Raw genomic sequence first — 20,652 nt, forward strand, 5'->3', positions numbered from 1 at the left:
GTTCTTGTTTTTGCTACTGTATAGAGCTTCCTCCTGTTAATCACATGAAATACAAACCTTATGTTTTTGAGGAATAGTCAGTAAAAAATGCTTTTTAAAAATAATGAGTACTTAAATTTTTTTTTTAATTAACTCCTGAGGGACATTATCCTACTGCTTAAGAAAAAAAAATTTTAATGTAAAATGGGAGAGTAGGTTCATACTTTGGATTTTCCATTGCTTATGTTACTATCACATTAATACAAATGTCTTAGTGCCAAGATCAGTTGTTCAACATTGTGGGAGCATTTTTGATTATATGTTGTAGAACTGGTTCCATAGTGTATGAAGCTGTCACTTAGACTGTATTCTCTTCATAAGTCTATAAAATTACCATATATTTTATTAACAGATGTGTAATTATTAGTTTCTCTTGTCTGTGGCAAAGTTGTAATATTTCTTGTTCATATAGTTATTAATTCTGCTTTACAAGAAATAAATTTTGCCCTGATCTATTAGGCCATTGGTTTGTCCACAATGTATTCAGACTTTATTATTATAGGATCCATCAGGTACTGATTTTCATTGATAATCAATAGATATTTTCTTGAGATAATTTTTCTGTGATTTACTTGATAATTTTTTATAAACTGTCCTCTATGAGCACCATAATGCTTCCTCATTACTAGATATGACCATTATACTAGTTATGTACTGAAAGTCACAAAACATATTCTGTTGAGAATATCATCAAGATACTCAGAATGGTAGAACACAATGGAAAAATGGAGAGAAAATATGGTAATGAAATTCTCCTCTATATTTCTACTATTATTTGGTGAAAATTCTGCAGCAGAGTACAGAAGATAAGTACTAAAATATGTTCTCATTACATGCCTAATTTTTGTCTTTGTTTTTTATATTTTCCTTCTCATTTTTTACCAATTTAACATGTATTAAAGACCTAGAACTAAATCTTTGTCAAAAAGTATATAGTCTTTGTCTTCCGTTGCATTTTTTTTAACTAAGATGAAACTCACATGACATAAAGCCAACCATTTTAAAGTTTACAGTTCAATGACATTCAGCATTTTCACAATGTTATGCAATCATCACTGCTATCTAGTTCCAAAACAAGAATAATAATCATTTATAGAATTTAACATATGTAAAAATCTACCAGTGTATAATAGTATAAATATTTACTACCATACATGAAATTTCCTTATTAACAATAGAAAGTTGTATTATCTTGATTTTAAAAATAAGAAAATAAAGTTCAGATAGCTTATGTAATTTATGCAGAAGATAATACACATTATGTGTTGCTTAGACAAGATGTCTATTTCTAAAAGCCGTAGCCATCCCTCTGTGGTAACATACCTTCCAGCTCACCTTTTATTAGTGAATGAATTTCTAAGGCTTCCCAGCATTTCTATGTGCCAGCATGCAGTATGCTGTTATTCTAGTCTAATATCTTGTCTGCTGTTATTCTAGCAGCATGCTGTTATTCTACTGTGCTGTTTCAGAGAAAAAAATTGTATATTTGAGAATTTGCACAATATAGGCTCCTAAGAAATGTTTAAATATTTTCTTGAGATTAACAGATGTGTTGACTATTCCTAATTATATTTAGCAGCTATCATGTGAGAGAAACTGTTTTATTTTGGGTATTGTTTACCTTTTATTTGCCTTTCAGATATGCTGCTTCCGTAAAGGATGGCTCCCAGTATTTTGTGCTCCTGATTGTGACAGATGGTGTTATCTCAGATATGGCTCAAACTAAGGAGTCCATAGTTAACGTAAGTAGGAGTCATTCTGTCTTGGGCTGGCTAAATGAAAGCATGGTGCTACTTAGGTTAACTAACTGAAGTCTTCTTAGTTGACTTAACAGTGAAATAAAATGCCCATGCCTTTGCAGCCAGTGCATTATCTAGACAACTCACACACATTTGCACCATTCATCCATGAGGACGAAGCTAAGAAGTGTGAATAATTGTGTTTTAACAAAATTATTTCAAAAAATTTAAAATAAAAATAAATAACATCAACTTCATGTGCATGAGTGTGTTTGTTAGTTTGATGTATATAGTCTTACAATTTATACAGAATATTTCTTAATATTTGCATTTCAGTTACAGGAAAACTGTGCTAATTTCTATGTTTATAGAACTGGATGGGGACTAGTTTCTAATTATATGCTACATTTATGATTAATTGATTGTCTTCTTTATTAGACTATAGTCTATAAAATCAATATTTACTAGATTGCAATCTATAAAATTATATCTGGTTTTACTTACCTTTCTATATTCAGGTTGAGCAGTATTTGACACAAAGTAGACATTAGTAAAAATGGCTGTGTGAAAGATTAGTTATCATATTTCATAATTGTTAATGGCATATTAATGACATAATTATTAATAGCATATAATTAGCTGTTTGTGTGAGAAAAACTAGTTACATGTGGGAAAAAAATCGAATATTTATAGACATATACTCAGCAAAACCAAACACAAAATGAAAGAGAGGTAAAAGCTTGCACATTATGTGGCACACTCTCTTGCATAGTCTGTGGGAGCCTGGATCGAAGGGAAGTCTGGGAAAGAATGGATATATGTGTATGTATGGCTGAGTCCCTTCACTGTTCAGCTGAAACTAGCCCATTGTTAATTGGCTATATTGGGCTTCCCTGGTGGCTCAGATGGTAAAGAATCTACCGACAATGCAAGAGATCTTGGTTTGATCCCTGGGTCAGGAAGATCCCCTGGAGAAGACAATGGCAATCCACTCCAGTATTTTTGCCTGGAGAATCCCATGGACAGAAGAGCCTGGCGGTCTACAGTCCATGGGGTCGCAAAGAGTAAGACAAGACTGAGCAACTAACACTTTCGCTTTCACTTCTATACAAAATAAAAAGGTAAAAAAAAAACTTGAAAGGTGTTTCTCCAAAGAAGATACACAAATGATCAACAAGCTAAAACATCCTCAACATCACTAATATTTGGAAAATGCAAATCCAAACCCCAGTTAGATATCACTTCACACGTGTTATGGTGGCCAATATTAAAATTAAAAAAAAAACAAACTTAAAAAATAATCGGTCATGTACTGAAAAACAGTTATTCATATTTCAATGACCTGATAATGTGGTTGCTATATTGTTCCACCTTTCTGTTGGTGGATCTCATAGTCTTACCATAAAATTATTTAATCATACTGATAATAACTTTCTATAATTATCATTTGTAGTCACACATTTACTATAAAAATTGCTTTTCCTAACCATAACTATAAATGAGATAAGAGTACTACTTTTTCTTCCCAAGTGACCCTATTGGTAAAGAACCTGAATGCCAATGCAAGAGTGGCATGGGTTCGATCCCTAAGTTGGGAAGATCCCCTGGAGGAGGGCGCTGGCAACCCACTCCAGTATTCTTGCCTGCAGGATCCCACGGACAGAGGAGGAGGCAGGCTACCGTCCATAGGGTTGCACAGAGTCAAATACAATTGAAGCGACTTAGCATGCATGCACGTGCTACTTTTTCACAAATACGGTATCTTTTTTCACCTTTCAGTAACAAAAAGATCTTCAAATAGAGAGAGAAAATGAAAAAAGAGACTAAAGATACCCACAGTCAGCTTAGGAAGATTTTGTCTGAGAATAGCAAGTGTAAGCAAATGCTCAGTACTTTTTTAAAAAAAATATTATCCAAGACTGGTCACTCCTGAAGAAAATCCAAGTGAATTAGCGTATGTACAGAGTTCAGAAAGGATAAGAGTGGAGTCAAGTATATTATTCTGTGTTAATATTAAATATGTCCAAAAGAATTTTAGTGAACTTCTGTGAAAAAGTGTCAATACTTAGGATATTATTTTCTTCCTAATTCTTAGTTGTTTTCCTAATTCAGTTTCTTAATTGTGTACAAATTGTGTATTCTCTTTGAAGGCTTCAAAACTTCCAATGTCAATAATTATAGTAGGTGTTGGACCAGCAGAATTTGATGGTGAGTAATAAAATTTCAATAGCATTCATTGGGAATTTATTAACTGTAAGTCATCATGTACTTACATATCTATCACTCCTTTTTTTTTGCATATAGGAATATGAGTGTGCATGTGGATTTGTATACTATGTCCATGTACATACATAGATATCACATAATGGAGTCTATTGAAGTGAGCAAATTAAAAGAATGTCTTCTGAGTAGTTCATTATCTCTCTAGTATAGGTTAATTCAACATGTAGCTTTCTGTTTTATTAAAGATGAATTGTTCCTCAAAGTATTTCTTAATATTGAGTGATAAATTGAGTTTTTGTTCCTAAGGCAAAACAGACTGTGGGTTCCCTAAAAACTTTTAAGGGTGAGCATTAAATTAATAAACCACTATGTTGTGAAGCATAATAATGGATTTTCAGACCTGGCTAGTTGATAGACATTATCTTTATAACTATTTATGTTCTGTCCTGTGAGAGAGCAAAGTAAAATGAAAGTGGATCTGACCATCTGAAACTTAATAAGACTATATAATTATGCTAAATTCATTTATTGGGTATTTTCTGTTTCTGTTGGCTCAAGCCATCTTCAAATGCCAATTAGTGATGGGTGTTCATGTAACTAGTAATCTGGGTAAACTCTAAACTGAGTCTGCTTCTTGTCACCTGATGGATTCCTTTAAGAGAACTCTATGCTAGATTGCAACTGCATAACCACATAATATTCACCTGATTCATGTGATTTTACATTGACAATGAGAGTATTTAGCTTGGAACTTTAGAAATTAGAATAATTTTAAAATATTTGAAACAACTTTTGGTATGTTACAGGTTAATTGAGGCACATAGGTGTCTAATCATAATATGATCATCACTAAGATGATTCTTGCTTAACCACCAGTGCCTCCTCAATACAGACAGTAAAGATCTGTCAGTCTCAGGTAAAACAACACAGCAGTTATATTGCTGATCTTGGAGATTCTTTCCTTTGATTCCATATTTTGCTGGTCACAGTTTGCATCATTGAAATCTTCCAGTTTCTAAAGCAATATCAGTTTAGCCCTGCCTGCTGTTGCTGCTGCTAATATTTTCTCTGTCTTTGAATATTTACATCTGCTTTCATTGTCCATCAGGCATGAATCTGAGCTACCTCTCTGGAGTCAGAAAAACTAAGACACATCTTTCTTGTTAATACTTTGTGTACTTGATCATCTGCACTGAGCAGTGATAGGCCACAATTCACAAACTTTACCAGTTGCTGGGTTAAAGTAATTCATGATTTCCTTTTCAGTTACTAATTTGCTTTTGCCTCTCAAGTATGCACTTTTCGTCGGGTACATCCCAGGTCCCCCAGAGTCTTATGGAAGGCCATTGTTAGGTGTAAGACCCCAGTCACTTGTTCCTCAACCTCCCACACATAATGTGTGAATACAGAGCAACTGACATTTCCTGGAGAACATTTCTGGTCATATATTTCTATTCAAAGCAGCAGGTGCAGCTATTTGGGTACTACCCTCATACAATAGCCACACTTATTTATTTTCTTCAATTCTTTTGTTCCCAATGAATTATTTATCAGAGTTTTGAGGTATGAAAATTCATTATTTCCCCCCTGACTTCTTGAACTAACTTAAAAAAAATACGCAAGAGTCACTCAAATAGAAATCAAAATGTAAGTTTAATTAATAGTAGTTCAGAATTGGAGAATCTGAGTTACCCTGTGCACAAACTCAGACTTCTTGTTTCTTTTCTGCCCCAAAATTAAATGACCTCACCTTTATCTCAAGGCCTCCTCTGGACAGGAGCAGAGCCTTGCCTATTTATCATACCACAGGGAGAAATTGCCTTCAACCTGAGGATAGAGTACTCTAAAAAGAGATTCAAGGTCAGTTCCATCTCCCAATCTTAGTTATCCTATGAATCACTCTTCTCATGAGGAAGAATGAGCGAAGATTATAGACATAGGGAAGTTGCCTTCCCATAGAATTCTGTCCTGGAATTAAAGTGAAATTTTCCTCTGGCACGCCTATAAACAGGGAATTAGGGTCCTGAAACACCTGATTTTTGTTTTCACCCTGATGGAAGAAAATTTCTGAGTTACATTCAAGTTGGTACTATCTTATCAGAGGAGCCTTTTTCTAGGCACTTCCAAATCTACCATAAGTTTATATAGTATGCATATAAATTAGTAGGAAAAGACTGAAGTAAAACTTGCATGTTTTCTCAGTTAGCTACATAAATCCAACATCTACATGTATTTCAACCAAGAGGTTTACATAGGCAAGAAATACAACATATTGCCATCCATTCTTTGAAAGTAGAGGAAATATAAATTAACTGTTAGATTAATGAGTACTTAAATGTCTTATTTCTGAATTTCAATGAGAATAATTTAAAACTTTATGTATAATTTTTCCAAGAAGAATTTCTTTATCCTTAAAATGCAACAAGTCAATATAGTATCCATTTAATTGCCTTGATCCAAGTTTAGGAAAGAAGGGAAAATATAAGGGGTTCTAATATCATTTTGTCTCACAAGGCTAGAAATAAATACAGATCTGCTTCTTATACATCTTTTTTCCAGAGAGGGGATCAGGTGGGGAACTGGGGCTTACAATTTCAGGCTTCTTGAGGACCAGATGATCTGAAAAATTGAAGGGTGAACATTTCCCTTTCACCACTTACATGCCATTTCTTTTCTTTTTGCTCTCAAATGTGTAGTTTCCAATTCTGCTACCTGCAGCCTTTTAACACAAAGGACATACTGAAAAGTGGGTGATATTTTTATAGCATCTCATTCTAATACATTATTGCCTGAATAACTGCCATTTTCTTTAACTGAAATGAAACACTCACAAAGACCAATGGAGATTGTAGAGGACCGTGGAAGGTGAGGCCCAGAACATCATCTAATTTTTGTTTTCTATTTTTGAGTGAGTATAGGGTAATCATTATGAGTTATTAGCATATTAGACAATATAGGAAAAAATTCTCTGATCACTGACATGTCACCATAAATGTTCATTTACATCTCAAAGTAATATGAAAATTTTGAAAACAAACCTAGAAGAAAAAAATTAATTATTGAAAATATTTAAGTATATTGAATTTTCCTATTTAGATCCCTAATAAATAGGAGAGAAAAAAATACTTCTTTTGTATTTTGAATAATTTAGTTGCCTTGTTATTGGAAATTTATATAATTTACTAAATATTGACATATATATCTAAGCAGATTACTGGATGATGGTTCACTATCAATTATGTGTACTTGCAATGTTTCACCCCAGATATTTATTCCTGAAAATATGTAGAAAAGTAAAACTTAAAAAACATGTTATTTAAAAAAAAAAAAATACTTAAGGATATAAAGAACAGTTTGATGGTTGCTAGAGGCTTGCCAGGGTTGGAGGTATGTGAAATGGGTGAAGGACGTCAAAAGGCACAAACTTCTAGTTATAAAATAAGTAAGTCATGGAGATGTAATGTACAGTGTGGTGAGTATAGTTAATATCATGTTGCATATATGAAGGCTGCCAAGAGAATAGACCTTAAAGATTTTATCAAAAGAAAAAGAATTTGTAATCATGTATGGTCAATTAGACTCATTATGGTGATCATTTCACAGTATACACAAATAGTGAGTCATTACATTTTACTGCTAAAAATAATATAATGTCATTTTTCAGTTATACCTCAATTAAAAAAAAATAGGAAAAACAGTAAAATACCGTTAACTGAAATGCATTATCCAAGCACTGAAGAAAACAGTGAAAAGGTAAAGACTGTATTCTAGTGTTTTTAGAGGGCAAAAAGCAGACGATTGCAAATGGCTCTCTGGAGTCGGTGAATATCATGTGTGTACAAAATGAGTTATTAGTAAGAGAATTATACTTTAAGTACAAATTAGCATTCCTCATGTAATCAGTTATTTACAGAATTCTCACCAAAAAACATTAAACTCTGGAAAATGTTCTCAATTGCAGCATAACACTACTATATACCACAATTCTGTTATATTATAGAATTCCCAAATAACAGCTGACCTATGTAATGTCAAAATTATTTTTAACCAATGAAAAAAATCATACCTCAGAAATATCATGATTTATCCAGTCACTAAAAGACACCTTTTTGTTTTAAAATCTATTCACAAAAAGATTACAGACAATATGATTGCATAGTTTGTTGTAATTTCAAAGAGAATAAAGTTCAAATTGTTATTGGGAATTCTATAATGATTAGTACCAAGTTTCTTAAGTTAGAAAAAGAACTGAATGAATCCATCATGTAAGCATGTAGCTCAGATTTGAGAATTTTTAGGATGGGAGATGTACCTAAAGACTTCTACACTGTATAGGCTCTCCTCACTTTTCAAAGCATCACATGAGGTCTTCGTTTACTTTCTTCATTTGTAAAATTGGCATTCAGTTAAGTTTTGTGGAAGAAATCACTGCGGAGATGAAAGGATCAGCAAGCTTTCTGCCTTTACACAGGACATATTGTTACTTCATACATCTTGATTTCCTTATTGTCTACATTGTTAGAGTATATGGCTAAAATGCATTGGATAAATTATCCTATTTTATTTTCAAGCAATGGTTGAATTGGATGGAGATGATATAAGAGTTTCCTCCAGAGGAAAATATGCTGAAAGAGACATTGTGCAGGTAAGAAATTTGATGAAAATTATTTATTTTGTTCACTGTTAAAAGTTCATGTCAGTTCTGATTTGTAAAAGAACAGCTTAAATTTAAATCAAGTCTCAGGTTCTGTTTAATTTAGGCAGATGATTATGAGATGCATGTTAAGTAACAGGGCCTAAAATAAGCACCCAATTACTTACCCCTGTACTTCATGTTCACCACATATAAAACAGAATTGTTAATAAGTATCTTTTCTTATGTTATTATTAACAGAAAATACCATTGAGGTCTTTAGTAAAATTAAAATTCAGAAACACAACAGACTTTTAATGATGCTTATTTATTTATTATTTAGTCCTCAATAAAGATTAAAAATATTTTAAGATAGCTGATACATATTCAGCATAACTAAACTTAGTAGAAACAAACCAAAAATGTAAATTTTTTTATTTTTCTCATAGATTATTGCTAGAAAAGTAGAAAAATAGATCTTAGAATTATATGTAAATATAAAAATTCTATAAAGGGCATGTGTTAGTATAGCAATATATAATAACAATAATTTGTATAACATAATAAAATATAGCATAATAGTAGATTATATGTTTATATATATATATACACACATATGATCATAATTCTGTTAGAATTAAGAAAAATACTTAAAGTCTACTATTCTGGGAGAGAATAGAAAGAAAAGAATCAGTTTAACCAAATTTTAACCAATACAGTAAGTTTATGATTGAAGCAACGGAGTTAAATCAATTAAATTTTTGCATACTTTAGAGTGTTTATATCTTTTAGGATGTCAGAAACAAAAATGACTGTGAAGTACACCTTTTAAATAGGAAATGGAAGTCCCCATTGGAATTTGAGCACATGATTTAAAAGTTTTGAAAGTGCAAATAGTGGAATTCAATATTATCTCCTAAATAATAACATATATTCACCCATAGTATAGTCACTAAGAGAATCTATTTGGAATCTAACAGCATTTGGTTCAAATCCTGGATTGTCCTCTGTGATAACTTGGACAAGCTTTCTAAATTTCAGTGTTCTGGCATTGTTGTAAGGATTTGATCATTAATGTATGTAAAATACATTACTTAAATAACACTCAATAAAATGCAACAAAAATAATTTTTAAAATTAGAGAGGGAAAATAATATAAAATAATTCATAAATATAATAAAAAAAGATGAATCTTGACAAATACAAATGCATTGTTCTTTATCAGTCAGCAAAATTGTTTTAAGATCGAAGACATCTGTATAACAATTTTTTAAGGAGACAATTAAATATGATTTAAACTTTTAACCTAATGTTCTTGGTAGAGTAAAAAGCACACACACATGAATAATTTGTTTAAAAACATCTGACAAAGGGAACATGGTGATGTGGTCATCTATTTAAGAATCTATTTAAGAACAAAACAGTGTTTTGTTTTTATAATTATACGCTTTATTCACCTTAATCTGGTTAGCATAATTATAGATCCAGGTAATTGCACTTTTTTCTAAAAGTCTCTCCATAATATTTGGTTCACAATTTCCTTAAAATCAAATTACTGCAAGGAAGTATAAATTTGAAGTATAAACGTGTTATTTTGCTGTTTTAATGCATCTTTACAAAGTTAAAAGAGGCAACTTCATCTTTCGTAGTATACTCTAAATGATGCTTAAAGGAAATTGGCACTACTCTCTCCCTTAGAAGGTAGCTGCTTCCAAGCTGGCATTAGTGGTAAAGCATCTGCCTGCCAACACAGGAGACACAAGAGATGTAGGTTCGATCCCTGGGTGGGGACGATACCCTGGGGGAGGAAATGGCAACCCACTCCAGTATTCTTGCCTGGAAAATTCCATGGACAGAAGAGCCTGCAGGCTACAGTCCATGGGGTTGCAAAGCGTCAGACACAACGGAGCACGCACACACGTTAGAGGGTGGTTAAGACTGCTCGTTATCACTAAGGTTTCCTTTAAGATGACTAATATGTTACGTTAGTGACAACCAAGTTTTTTAGTTATTTTATTTATGAAACAAAAGTTCCCTTGATCATGAAAGTCTTTCATCTCTAATTGGATTTGCTACATTGGACAGAATATTGAGATAGGACTCAGGTCTATGAAATTATAATGTTGTCATTCTGATCTTGAACAAGTCAATAAATTTCCCTTGAGCCTTTCTTTCATTAACTACAGACTCCATCTCCATATATATATATATATATATATATAAAATGCATAAATGCATTACAACAGCAACATAACACATTTTAAGGACTTTAAATACATATATATATATATATTCTGATTAAAAGTCAGAATCTTGAGACTAATCTATCATCATAAAGTGACACTGAGGTCACTAAAGCTTTTGAAGACACCTGATGATATATAGCTAAAGACTCAAGGAATTGACTCAAGCTATTCTACCATATAAAGCTGAACTGAAAAAGTCACGAGATGTTACAGATACTGAACAGGATCTTCCCAGAGAATTAGTAGCCTCCTGAATGACAATGGCATCTTGACTTACATGTCCATATTTATTTAAAGATATTTGATGAATCCTTTTCTAATCTCATGGAAAAGTTCCTAAATGCTGATTGTCTTTTAAAAATAGTTTGCAGGGTAATCATTTACATATCACATTGTATTCAAGAAGAATTAGCATTTTTCTCTCATCTTCATTAAAATCTCATAACATTGCACAATTACAGGTTTCCTGGTTCTACCATTCACTAAAACATTTTTAAATGAGTTATTTTTAAGAATAGAAATATTCTTGAATATTTATAATATTGAGGTTGCTAAGACACACCAAGAATAATACTGTCAATCTTCCTACCATCAGAAAATATCTAAGTCATCATAATCAATGCTGTAAACACTGGTGGTTAAAATAATGTTGGAAAATAAGATCTATTTAGGCTATCTTAACTTTTTGCTACTTTTGATTTCTTACACATTGCTAATCAAGTTAACACACTCCAAATGATATCCCAAATTTCTTAAGTGGACAAACAAAAGCCTAACTGTAAATAGTAGAAGGTAGCTGAGTTCCACAGAAAGTCGGGAGTGGTAAGTGGGATTTTTATTATTATGTCAAATATTAAGTGGCATCCAACTTCTCCACTGTTGTCACTGTTTAGTCACTCAGTCATATCAGACTTTTTGCAACCCCATGGACTGCAGTACACCAGGCTTCCCTGTTCTTCACTCTCTCCCAGAGACTGCTCAAACTCATGTCAGTTAAATGGATGATGCCATCCAACATCTCATCCTCTGTCATCGCCTTCTCCTTCTGCCTCCTATCTTTCCCAGCATCAGGGTCTTTTCCAATGATTGGCTCTTTGATTCAGGTGGCCAATGCATTGGAGCTTCAGCATAAGTCCTTCCAATGAATATTCAGGGTGGATTTCCTTCAGGATTGACTGACTTGATCTCCTTGTTAGCCAAGATACTTTCAAGAGTCTTCTCTATCACGACTGTTTGAAAGGATCAGTTCTTCGGTGCTCAGCCTTCCTTATGGTCCAACTCTCACATCCATGCATGACTACTGGAAAAACCATAGCTTTGACTATATAGAACTTTGTTGGCAAAGCATGTTTCTGCTTTTTTAATATACAGCCTTGGTTTGTCGTAACTTTTCTTCCAAGGACCAAGCGTCTTTAAATTTCATGGTTATAGTCACCATCCACAGTGATATTGGAGCCCAAGAAAATAAAATCAGTCATTGTCTCCACTTTTTCCCCATCTATTTGCCATGAAATGATGGGACCAGATGCCATGATCTTAGTTTTCTGAATGTTGAGTTTTAAGCCAGCTTTTTAACTCTCTTTCACCTTCATCAAGAGGCTCTTTTCATTCCTCTTCATTTTCGGCCATAAGGGTGGTGTCATGTGTATATCTGAGGTTATTGATATTTCTCACATCAACCTTGATTCCAGCTTGTGATTTATCCAACCTGGCATTCTGTATGATGTACTCTGCATGTAAGTTAAATAAGCAGGGTGACATTATACAACCTTGATGTATTCCTTTCCCAATTTGGAACCAGTCTGTTGTTCCATGTCCAGTTCTAACTGTTGCTTCTTGACCTGCATACAGGTTTCTCAGGAGGCAGATAAGGTGGTCTAGTATTCCCAAATTTAAGAATTTTCCAGTTTTTTTGTGATTCACACAGTCAGAGGCTTTAGCAAGTTAATGAAGCAGAAATAGATGTTTTTCTGGAATTCCCTTACTCTTTCTATGATCCAGCAGATGTTGGCAATTCAATCTCTGGTTCCTCTGTCTTTTTTATTTATTTATTTATTTTTTTTTTTTTGCGACCCCATGGACTGTAGCCCACCAGGCTCCTCTGTCCATGGAATTCTCCAGGCAAGGATACTGGAGTGGGTTGCCTCTGTCTTTTTTAAATTCAGCTTGTACATCTGGAATTCTCAGTTCACATACAGTTTGAAGCCTAGCTTGAAGGATCTTGAGCATTACCTTCCTACTATGTGAAATGAATGCAATTGTGTGGTAGTTGGAACATTTTTTTGCGTTGCATTGCCCTTCTTTGCGATCAGAACAAAAACTGACCTTTTCCTTTATGTCAAATCTTAAGTGGCATCCATCTTCTTCATATAATAATAATACTTAATCATTTATTAAGTCCTTCATATGCTAGGCCGGCTAAAAGCTATAACGTTACTTCACCTTGACTTTATGAGACAAGTACTTTGATTACCATATTTTATAAAAGAAAAAATGAAGTTTTATCTCTCTTGTCCATATTCACATAGCTAGTAAGAAGTAGTGAAATGAAAGTGTTAGTCGCTCAGTTGTGCCCAACTCTGCGACACCATTGACTCCAGCCCCCCAGGCTCCTCTGCCCATGCAGGGATACTGGAGTGGGTAGCCATTCCCTTCATCAGCAGATCTTCCCAACCCAGAGATTAAACACAGTTCTCTGCATTGTAGGCAAATTTGTTACCATCTGAGTCACCTGGAAAGCCCAGTAAGAAGTAGAGTCACAGTGTAATCTTGAAATTTCTTATTCTAAAATATTAACAAGTATTTTGTATATCTTTGATTCTAAAACCTAAAATAGCATTTAAGAGAATACATGGCCTGACTCTAATCTTCCTTTTTAGCTATACACAAACACAAGCCAACACACATGCCCACTTTGCCCAGGCAAATATGACAATTAATTGTCTTTGCATCACCCATTTCTGTAGTTCTGCTCTTATTTTCTCTTGTTGTTTTACCTGGAATACTCTTCCCCCTCATTGGGCTGATTAAAACCCTGCATTTTGAAATTTCCCAGTGTACACAGCCTTTTACAAAGCTCTCCCCCTGAACACTTGAATAAATTTCCCCATTCTTTCACTTTATTAACATATTACTTTATATCTTCTTCAAAGTACTGGCCACTTTGCCTTTTAATGTTTATAAATAAGGACACTGAAGCCCAAGATGGAATGTTAACAAACTTGTGAGAAGTTATTTAGATCACAAGTCTGTAGCTCCAAAAAACCAACAGTTCTGATTCCAAAATCTTTTCTGTTATAATGCATCCACTCTCCTAAAAGGCCAAATTATAATTAAGATTAGGAAGATCTATTCCGCTTTTCATATCACTGTAGTAGTTAACGTATAAGAGATCAATTTGAATTTAATTAATATCTCTGGTACATACGACTATCTGATCTTGGGGTAAGTTAATTAAACTTAAAGTTTTTATTTTCTTCTTTGTAAGTTCATAATAAGCTTATAAAAACTAAATAGATACTGTGCTAAATCACTCAGCAGAAAGCCTCCCAACTGCCAGTTGCTCAAAAAATTAATATCAGTATCAGTTATTATTGACAGTATATTAGCATAGTCCAGTGGGAAGGCATTTTTATATCATTGTTTCCTAGCAGCTGTACCTTGACATATGACATTGTAGTCAGTCTTATGTGTGATTATATTCATTGTCTCAAGATTCACTCTCGTATGGCTATAGTATAAACAGCATGCAGGATGAGATTCTATTGTTGTTGTAAAACTTAAGTGAGTTATTTTCTAAATCAATATATGTAAAGGTTTTCCATTTATTTGTTTACTTGGTTATGCTATGGATTAGCCATTGAATATAATGCAGTATCATTTATCCTGGCTTCATTCAGCTGCTATCCAGCCTATCATTGCCTTAAAAAATATATTTAAATCATATCTTCCATTAAAAGGTGAATAATAACCTTGAAGGCTTAGACATGAAAAGCACTAATGGAGCTCTGCAAAGTAGGAACAAATAAATTGAACAGAACTGCAACTAAAAGCTCATTTGCCCATACTGATTCAAACTTTTTTCACAAATAGGCAAAGCTAACTGTTAGAGCAACTCTGTAGAACATTTTCCTTATACTGGACATAAGTATAAAATAAAGATGCAGAGTGTCAAGGATATGATATCTTCCCACTGAACAGAATGCATTTATTGGTATTCTTCATATGAATGTGATAAATTAGTTCAAAGTAAAAATTGATTTGTTCCTCTAACCTGAACAGTTTAAGGGTCCAAGTTGATTTATGGTCTTAGTCAGTGACCAACATACATTCATAGATGTGTGGGTGTTATTTTGAACAGGCGGTCCCTCGGTACAGTGATCAGAAATAAGTGATTAAAGGGGACAATGAACAGAAGGGTCTGATAAGTTGAGTGGAAAATTATTACTGTAGAAGGATATGAACAATAGCCCGAGAAGAAAAGAGTATAATTTTGTCATGAATAGTGTGAGGTTCAACACTGGTAAGAGGTAAAGGAAAGAGAGTCACTTGTCATTTTCATGTCTCACTTCGGGAAGTGCTTCTTGACTTACTGAAGAGTTGAATGTTCCTTTGGAAAAGATGAGATAATTTAGCTTAGTGAGTAGAACATTCTCAGACATCTTTTTCTCCGCTCCCAACACACACATGGGATGAGGCATACTCCTGTTGATAATATCACAGGTACTGTTAACTCAGGTACTCTTAACTCAGGGGCAAGGTCCATACTCAAGGGACATATCGGAATCTGTGCCCACATTTAGTAAACATAAATTAAATGAGATATGTACCTCCCTGCTTGGTTGAAAACTAAGATTTCTTTCTTACCCATTATTTATTAACATGTTTTAAGGATAAGTAGAACTGTATGTATTGTGAGAACAATGATTTTGAATCTTAGTTTTGACATTCCAGAGTGTCATAACATTGTTAAAAATAAATTTATATTTACTTCAATAAAAATTTAACACATCTTACAGCATTTGCTGGAAAAGTGGAAAAAACAGATGTTTTAAAATAACAAATAGGTCAGGAATTACATTTTTTAGATTACGGTACTAGTACCTAAATTTGAAAGAGATAAAAACTTGATAAAAATATATTTCTTGTAAAGTTTGATGTGAGTGTAAACAAAAGACTAGTAAGAAAATAGTCCAATATTTGTATTGCATATATAAATGTATAAATTAATGAAGAGCAATAATAATGACTATCATACATGTTATGAGTTTAAATCTGTTTTAAGCACTTATTTGTTGGTTTTTTAATATAATAACCAAATGAAGAATGTATTATTATTATTATCTTCATTTTATAGAAGAGGAAACTGAGTTACACTAGAAAATAACTTGTCCAAGATAACGCAGCTAATAAGCAGCAGGACCAGCCTCTGAACCTGGGAAGTCTAATTCCAGAGTTTATGAGTTGAGAGAATAAACAGATAACTAAATTTAGCTTCCATGGTCTAGGAAAAAAGTCAAAACCAAAATAAAACTAAATATAAGAGCAAAGTTGAGGTAAAGGAAAGATACAGCAGGTAAGGTCTCCCTCTTCCCTAGAGAAGTATCAACTATTTGCCAGAGTGTTGCCATTTCCCTGAAATACAGGGATTAGCTATAGATTGTTCAAAAACTGATCTCCTATAAAATATATATATATATATATATATGCTTCCCAGGTGGTGCTAGTGGTAAAGAACCTGCCTGCCAGTGTAGGAGATATAAGAGACACGGGTTAGATCCCTAAGTCAAGAAGATGCCCTAGAAGAGGTCATAGAAATCCACTCCAGTATTCTTGCCTGGAGAATCCCATGGGCAGAGAAGCCTGGTGGGCTACAGTCCATAGGATTGCAAAGGGTCAGACACAACTGAAGTGACTTAGCATGCACACAGGCAACCAAACCATTACTAAATGTTTATTTTTAAAATAATATGCCTTTTAAAATAAGAATGCAATAAACTATAGCAGAAATTAGATATTTTTTCTCATCAGTCCTTCACTGTGTTCACCTTATAGTGTCAGAGAGAAAATAAATCTAACTTTGTTTGCACCTCTTTGCTTTTTTGTTAAAAATGTCATCTTGTCCAAGTTATATAATAACTTCACAAACATTCATATATGCCTATTTCTTTTCTCCACTGAAGATTATATTCACTCTGTCAGTGTTTTTCTTATCTTTACTTAGCTACCTTTAAGATAAGAGAAAGATTTGTCACCTTCTATCACATTTTTTAAAGTTGTGCTGTTTTCCTCTTGGTATCGTAACAGGGTAAAATTATGATCACATAAGTATGCTTCTGTCTGTAGTATGCCTTATATTAAAAAGAAAGAAGTACTTTTCTGATCTTCCTTAAAAGATACTGCTTTCACCATATAAATTGTATTACATTTGCTATTTAATTTAACATTTTAACTTGTTTTGTCTATCACAAGTATCTGGCTGGTTTAAAGTGTGCTTCCTAATAACAGTTGTTTTCTGAAAGCACATCTTGAGTAACTGCTTAAATCAAAAGTAAATTTCTCAAAATAAACTTAAAGTAGTTATGTATGAGATGAAAGTGTGCTCACTCCATGATTCTCTTGGGGAAAAAAAAAGATTTAATTTAAACTTCAAAACATTATATTTAAAAGTTGTTCAACCTCCTGAAATGTCTTCACTGTGCCTTTTCTCCAAAACCTAAAATTACTGCATGCCCAAACTATCACGTTACCAGTTCTCAAGTTGCTTTCAAGAATCATCATGTCTCTAAGGGCAAATTGAATTACTGCTCTCAAACAGCACATTGTTTTATTAAGTAACCTTTATAACAGAGAACAGAATCAAGCAGTCTATTGTCAGAGGATTCAGTGATACAGATTCTCACATGATTGTTTATATAAAGATAGAGCAATCATTTTTATGTATTGTAAAAATAATGTCGATATTTGATATTTGGTATACATCAATAAGAAGTATACCAAAATCTATGTTGAAGATTTCCAATTGTTTATTGTTTGCCTTTCCAAATAACATATAAAAATCAAGCATATTTCAGGTTCATACTAATGTGAACTGTATAAATTTTTTATTCATTGTCCATGTGATTTGATGGTCTGGTAATATAATTTAAAATATTTAACATGTATTCAGGAATCTTTAGCAATGTACACTATTTTTTAACCCTGAATTGAGTGATATTTCTACACTGAAAGCTGAGTTAAGCATGCATTAACTTCATGTGAGAAGCTGAACCCTGAAGAAGATAGTGCTCCATTCAAAGGGAGTCAGGTTAGGTGTAGAACGCGGAACTGTATAATGCATGTAGCAGCATGATGGGGGCAGCAGGACCAGGAGACAAGAGTTATTGTGGGGAAAAAACATAAATAACAATTCCATCTCATTTTAGAAAAATTATAAGAAAGGTGTGGTCACTGTTAGAACTATTGATAATGAACCAAATCTCTTTAAAATCATAGTAATTATTATGCTTCTTGCCATTACTCCAGTTTCTCTGATTCTCCTACAACCAAATGTTTATATATGTTGGTTTTGTGTCTATTTTTTTTATTTCTTTAAATAGCATGGTAAGCTCTGCTAAATAACTTACTTTCAACTCTGTTTTAGTTTGTGCCATTCAGAGATTATATTGACAGAAGTGGAAATCACATTCTGAGCATGGCTAGATTAGCTAAAGATGTCCTAGCGGAGATCCCGGAGCAGTTCCTCTCCTACATGAGGGCCAGAGGAATCAAGCCATCACCTGCGCCTCCCCCATACACCCCATCTACACATGTGTTACAGACTCAAATATAACTCTGCTCTGAAATGCTAACGTAACTACACTTTGGTTAGAACTGCTGAGTCCATGCTTTTCTCCTGGTGCTCTATAATGAACCAGGGAATAAAATATTCATCTCAGTTTGGTTTCAGCAGAATTGGTTAGTATGCTGTTTTGTATCCAAAATTTATTATCTTCCTAAACCAAAACTGTAAATACATTTGTTGCATGAGCAACAGAAAAGTTGTTTATATGCTTGATGCAAAATATGATGTCTTGTATGAATCTTTAAAAGTTTTTGGACAGAAACAGCTAATTTCCAGTGAATTGTTGGGGAAAAGCACAACCTATGTTTTTAACTCAGATGTTGTCTTAGACTGCTATGTGTATAGGAAAGCAGTCTCTCTGAATCAATGTTTACATGTTACTACTTTTTAAATTACAATACTTTTATAACTATTCTTAAGAATACAAGTTTTGAATATTGAATCCTTTGTCTTCTAAATTGCAATAGCTATAATCACAAGAGCAATATCTCTTTGAATGACTGTCTGATCAAATGCAATTGCAAAGAAGGGAAAGTAAAAATAAGTTCACATTCCTCAGTGAGTTGTCTTATGAAGCTGCGTCTTTTTAGTAAAGTTTCTCTATGCTATTTGTCAAGTATGGGAATTTACACTTAGCAGATGTGTACCCTGAAAGAACATGCACTTTTTTTTTTATCAAGTTTGGGTTCTAAATTTAAACTGCAGTTTGTTTATGTTTTATAATGATAAGTAGAAATAATAAAAAGTCAAGCATTGTATACTGTAAATGCACAGAATATACTTTGTGTAAAAAATAACATCTTTATATTACAAAACTATGTAGAAAGACTAAAATTCAGAATATTTAACTGTGCAGCAGATGTTTTAAACACTTTTTTTCATTATACCTTGCTTAGATATTATTTTAATTCAAAGGGATACTGACTCTTTTGATTTGGATTCCTTTCCAAGTTACCACACAGCATGTACAGGCGAGAAGTTTTCTGTGAAATTCCCAATTAAATATATACAACTGTGTGACTTAATATTCAACACATTTGTGAAAAAAACCTGCTCCTATGTTCTGATCTGATAGTCCACAATTTAAAATTTTATGTAAAGAGTTTTGCATGTACAATTTTTATGAGGATTACAGTTTTGTGACAAAATGACAGTTGTGTCTAAATTAAAGCACTTCTCTAGAACAAATGGCCTTAAATTCTTAAAGAATTCCTGGAAATGATTGTGAATTTCCTTTACGTAATAGAAAAGTATGTTTTTTTTTCTTTTGTGTCAATAGTATACCTGTTTTATAATATTTTCCTTACTTATATCCTATTTATTACTTGGTTTATATCTACTATGTGTTGTTCTCTTTGTCCCAAGTTGACTAAGGGTGACTTTTATAAGCATGAAATTATTTTACAAAAAAGACAAATATATATATATATTCACACATATAACAATATCAATGTTATATAATTATGCAATCTTTAATTGTTCATTTTGGAGTATAAATTAAAATCTTTGAAAGGATAACTGTTTGCTCTCTAAATTTTATGTATAAATGACATAGAATCTGATGATTTCCTTTACTGGTCCTAAATGTTTATGCCAGCATAGTTTATTACACTGCAATTTTATTATTATTTGCCTTCATTCTTCAGTTCAAAAATAAAAATAAATAAAATCAGTATTCTTCCCCTCTTGTAAAACATCAGTTTTTTTTTTAATTGATCAGAGAAAAATGAAAGATGTGTGCTTCTTTGTCTAAATATTAGTGTGCCCAAATCTTGAGGGGGCACAGGGTTAAGAAACAGCCTCAGTTACAAGCTTTATCCTTTGCATGGTTGAGAATAATAGTCAGAAATGTATGTGATATTAGTAACAAACGTAAGATTAGAAAATACCTAGACTTGTGTCTTTGTTGCATAAGTGAAGAAACCAGGA

The 20,652-nt window shown here is 33.0% G+C and overlaps 1 protein-coding gene across 1 annotated transcript in view; it reads left to right on the plus strand.

Moving 5' to 3' along the window:
• The window catches only part of CPNE8 (copine 8), a 258,489-nt gene extending 238,097 nt beyond the window's left edge, over positions 1-20,392 (plus strand). The window contains exons 17-20 of the mRNA XM_061129923.1: positions 1,679-1,781; positions 3,929-3,986; positions 8,573-8,646; positions 18,523-20,392. Of these exons, the coding sequence (XP_060985906.1) occupies positions 1,679-1,781; positions 3,929-3,986; positions 8,573-8,646; positions 18,523-18,711 (424 nt within the window). The 3' untranslated portion in view covers positions 18,712-20,392. The remainder of the gene's footprint in view (positions 1-1,678; positions 1,782-3,928; positions 3,987-8,572; positions 8,647-18,522) is intronic.
• Positions 20,393-20,652: the final 260 nt, after the last annotated feature.

The sequence above is a fragment of the Dama dama genome, chromosome 3, assembly GCF_033118175.1.
Source record: "Dama dama isolate Ldn47 chromosome 3, ASM3311817v1, whole genome shotgun sequence".
Taxonomy (NCBI): Eukaryota; Metazoa; Chordata; class Mammalia; order Artiodactyla; family Cervidae; genus Dama; species Dama dama.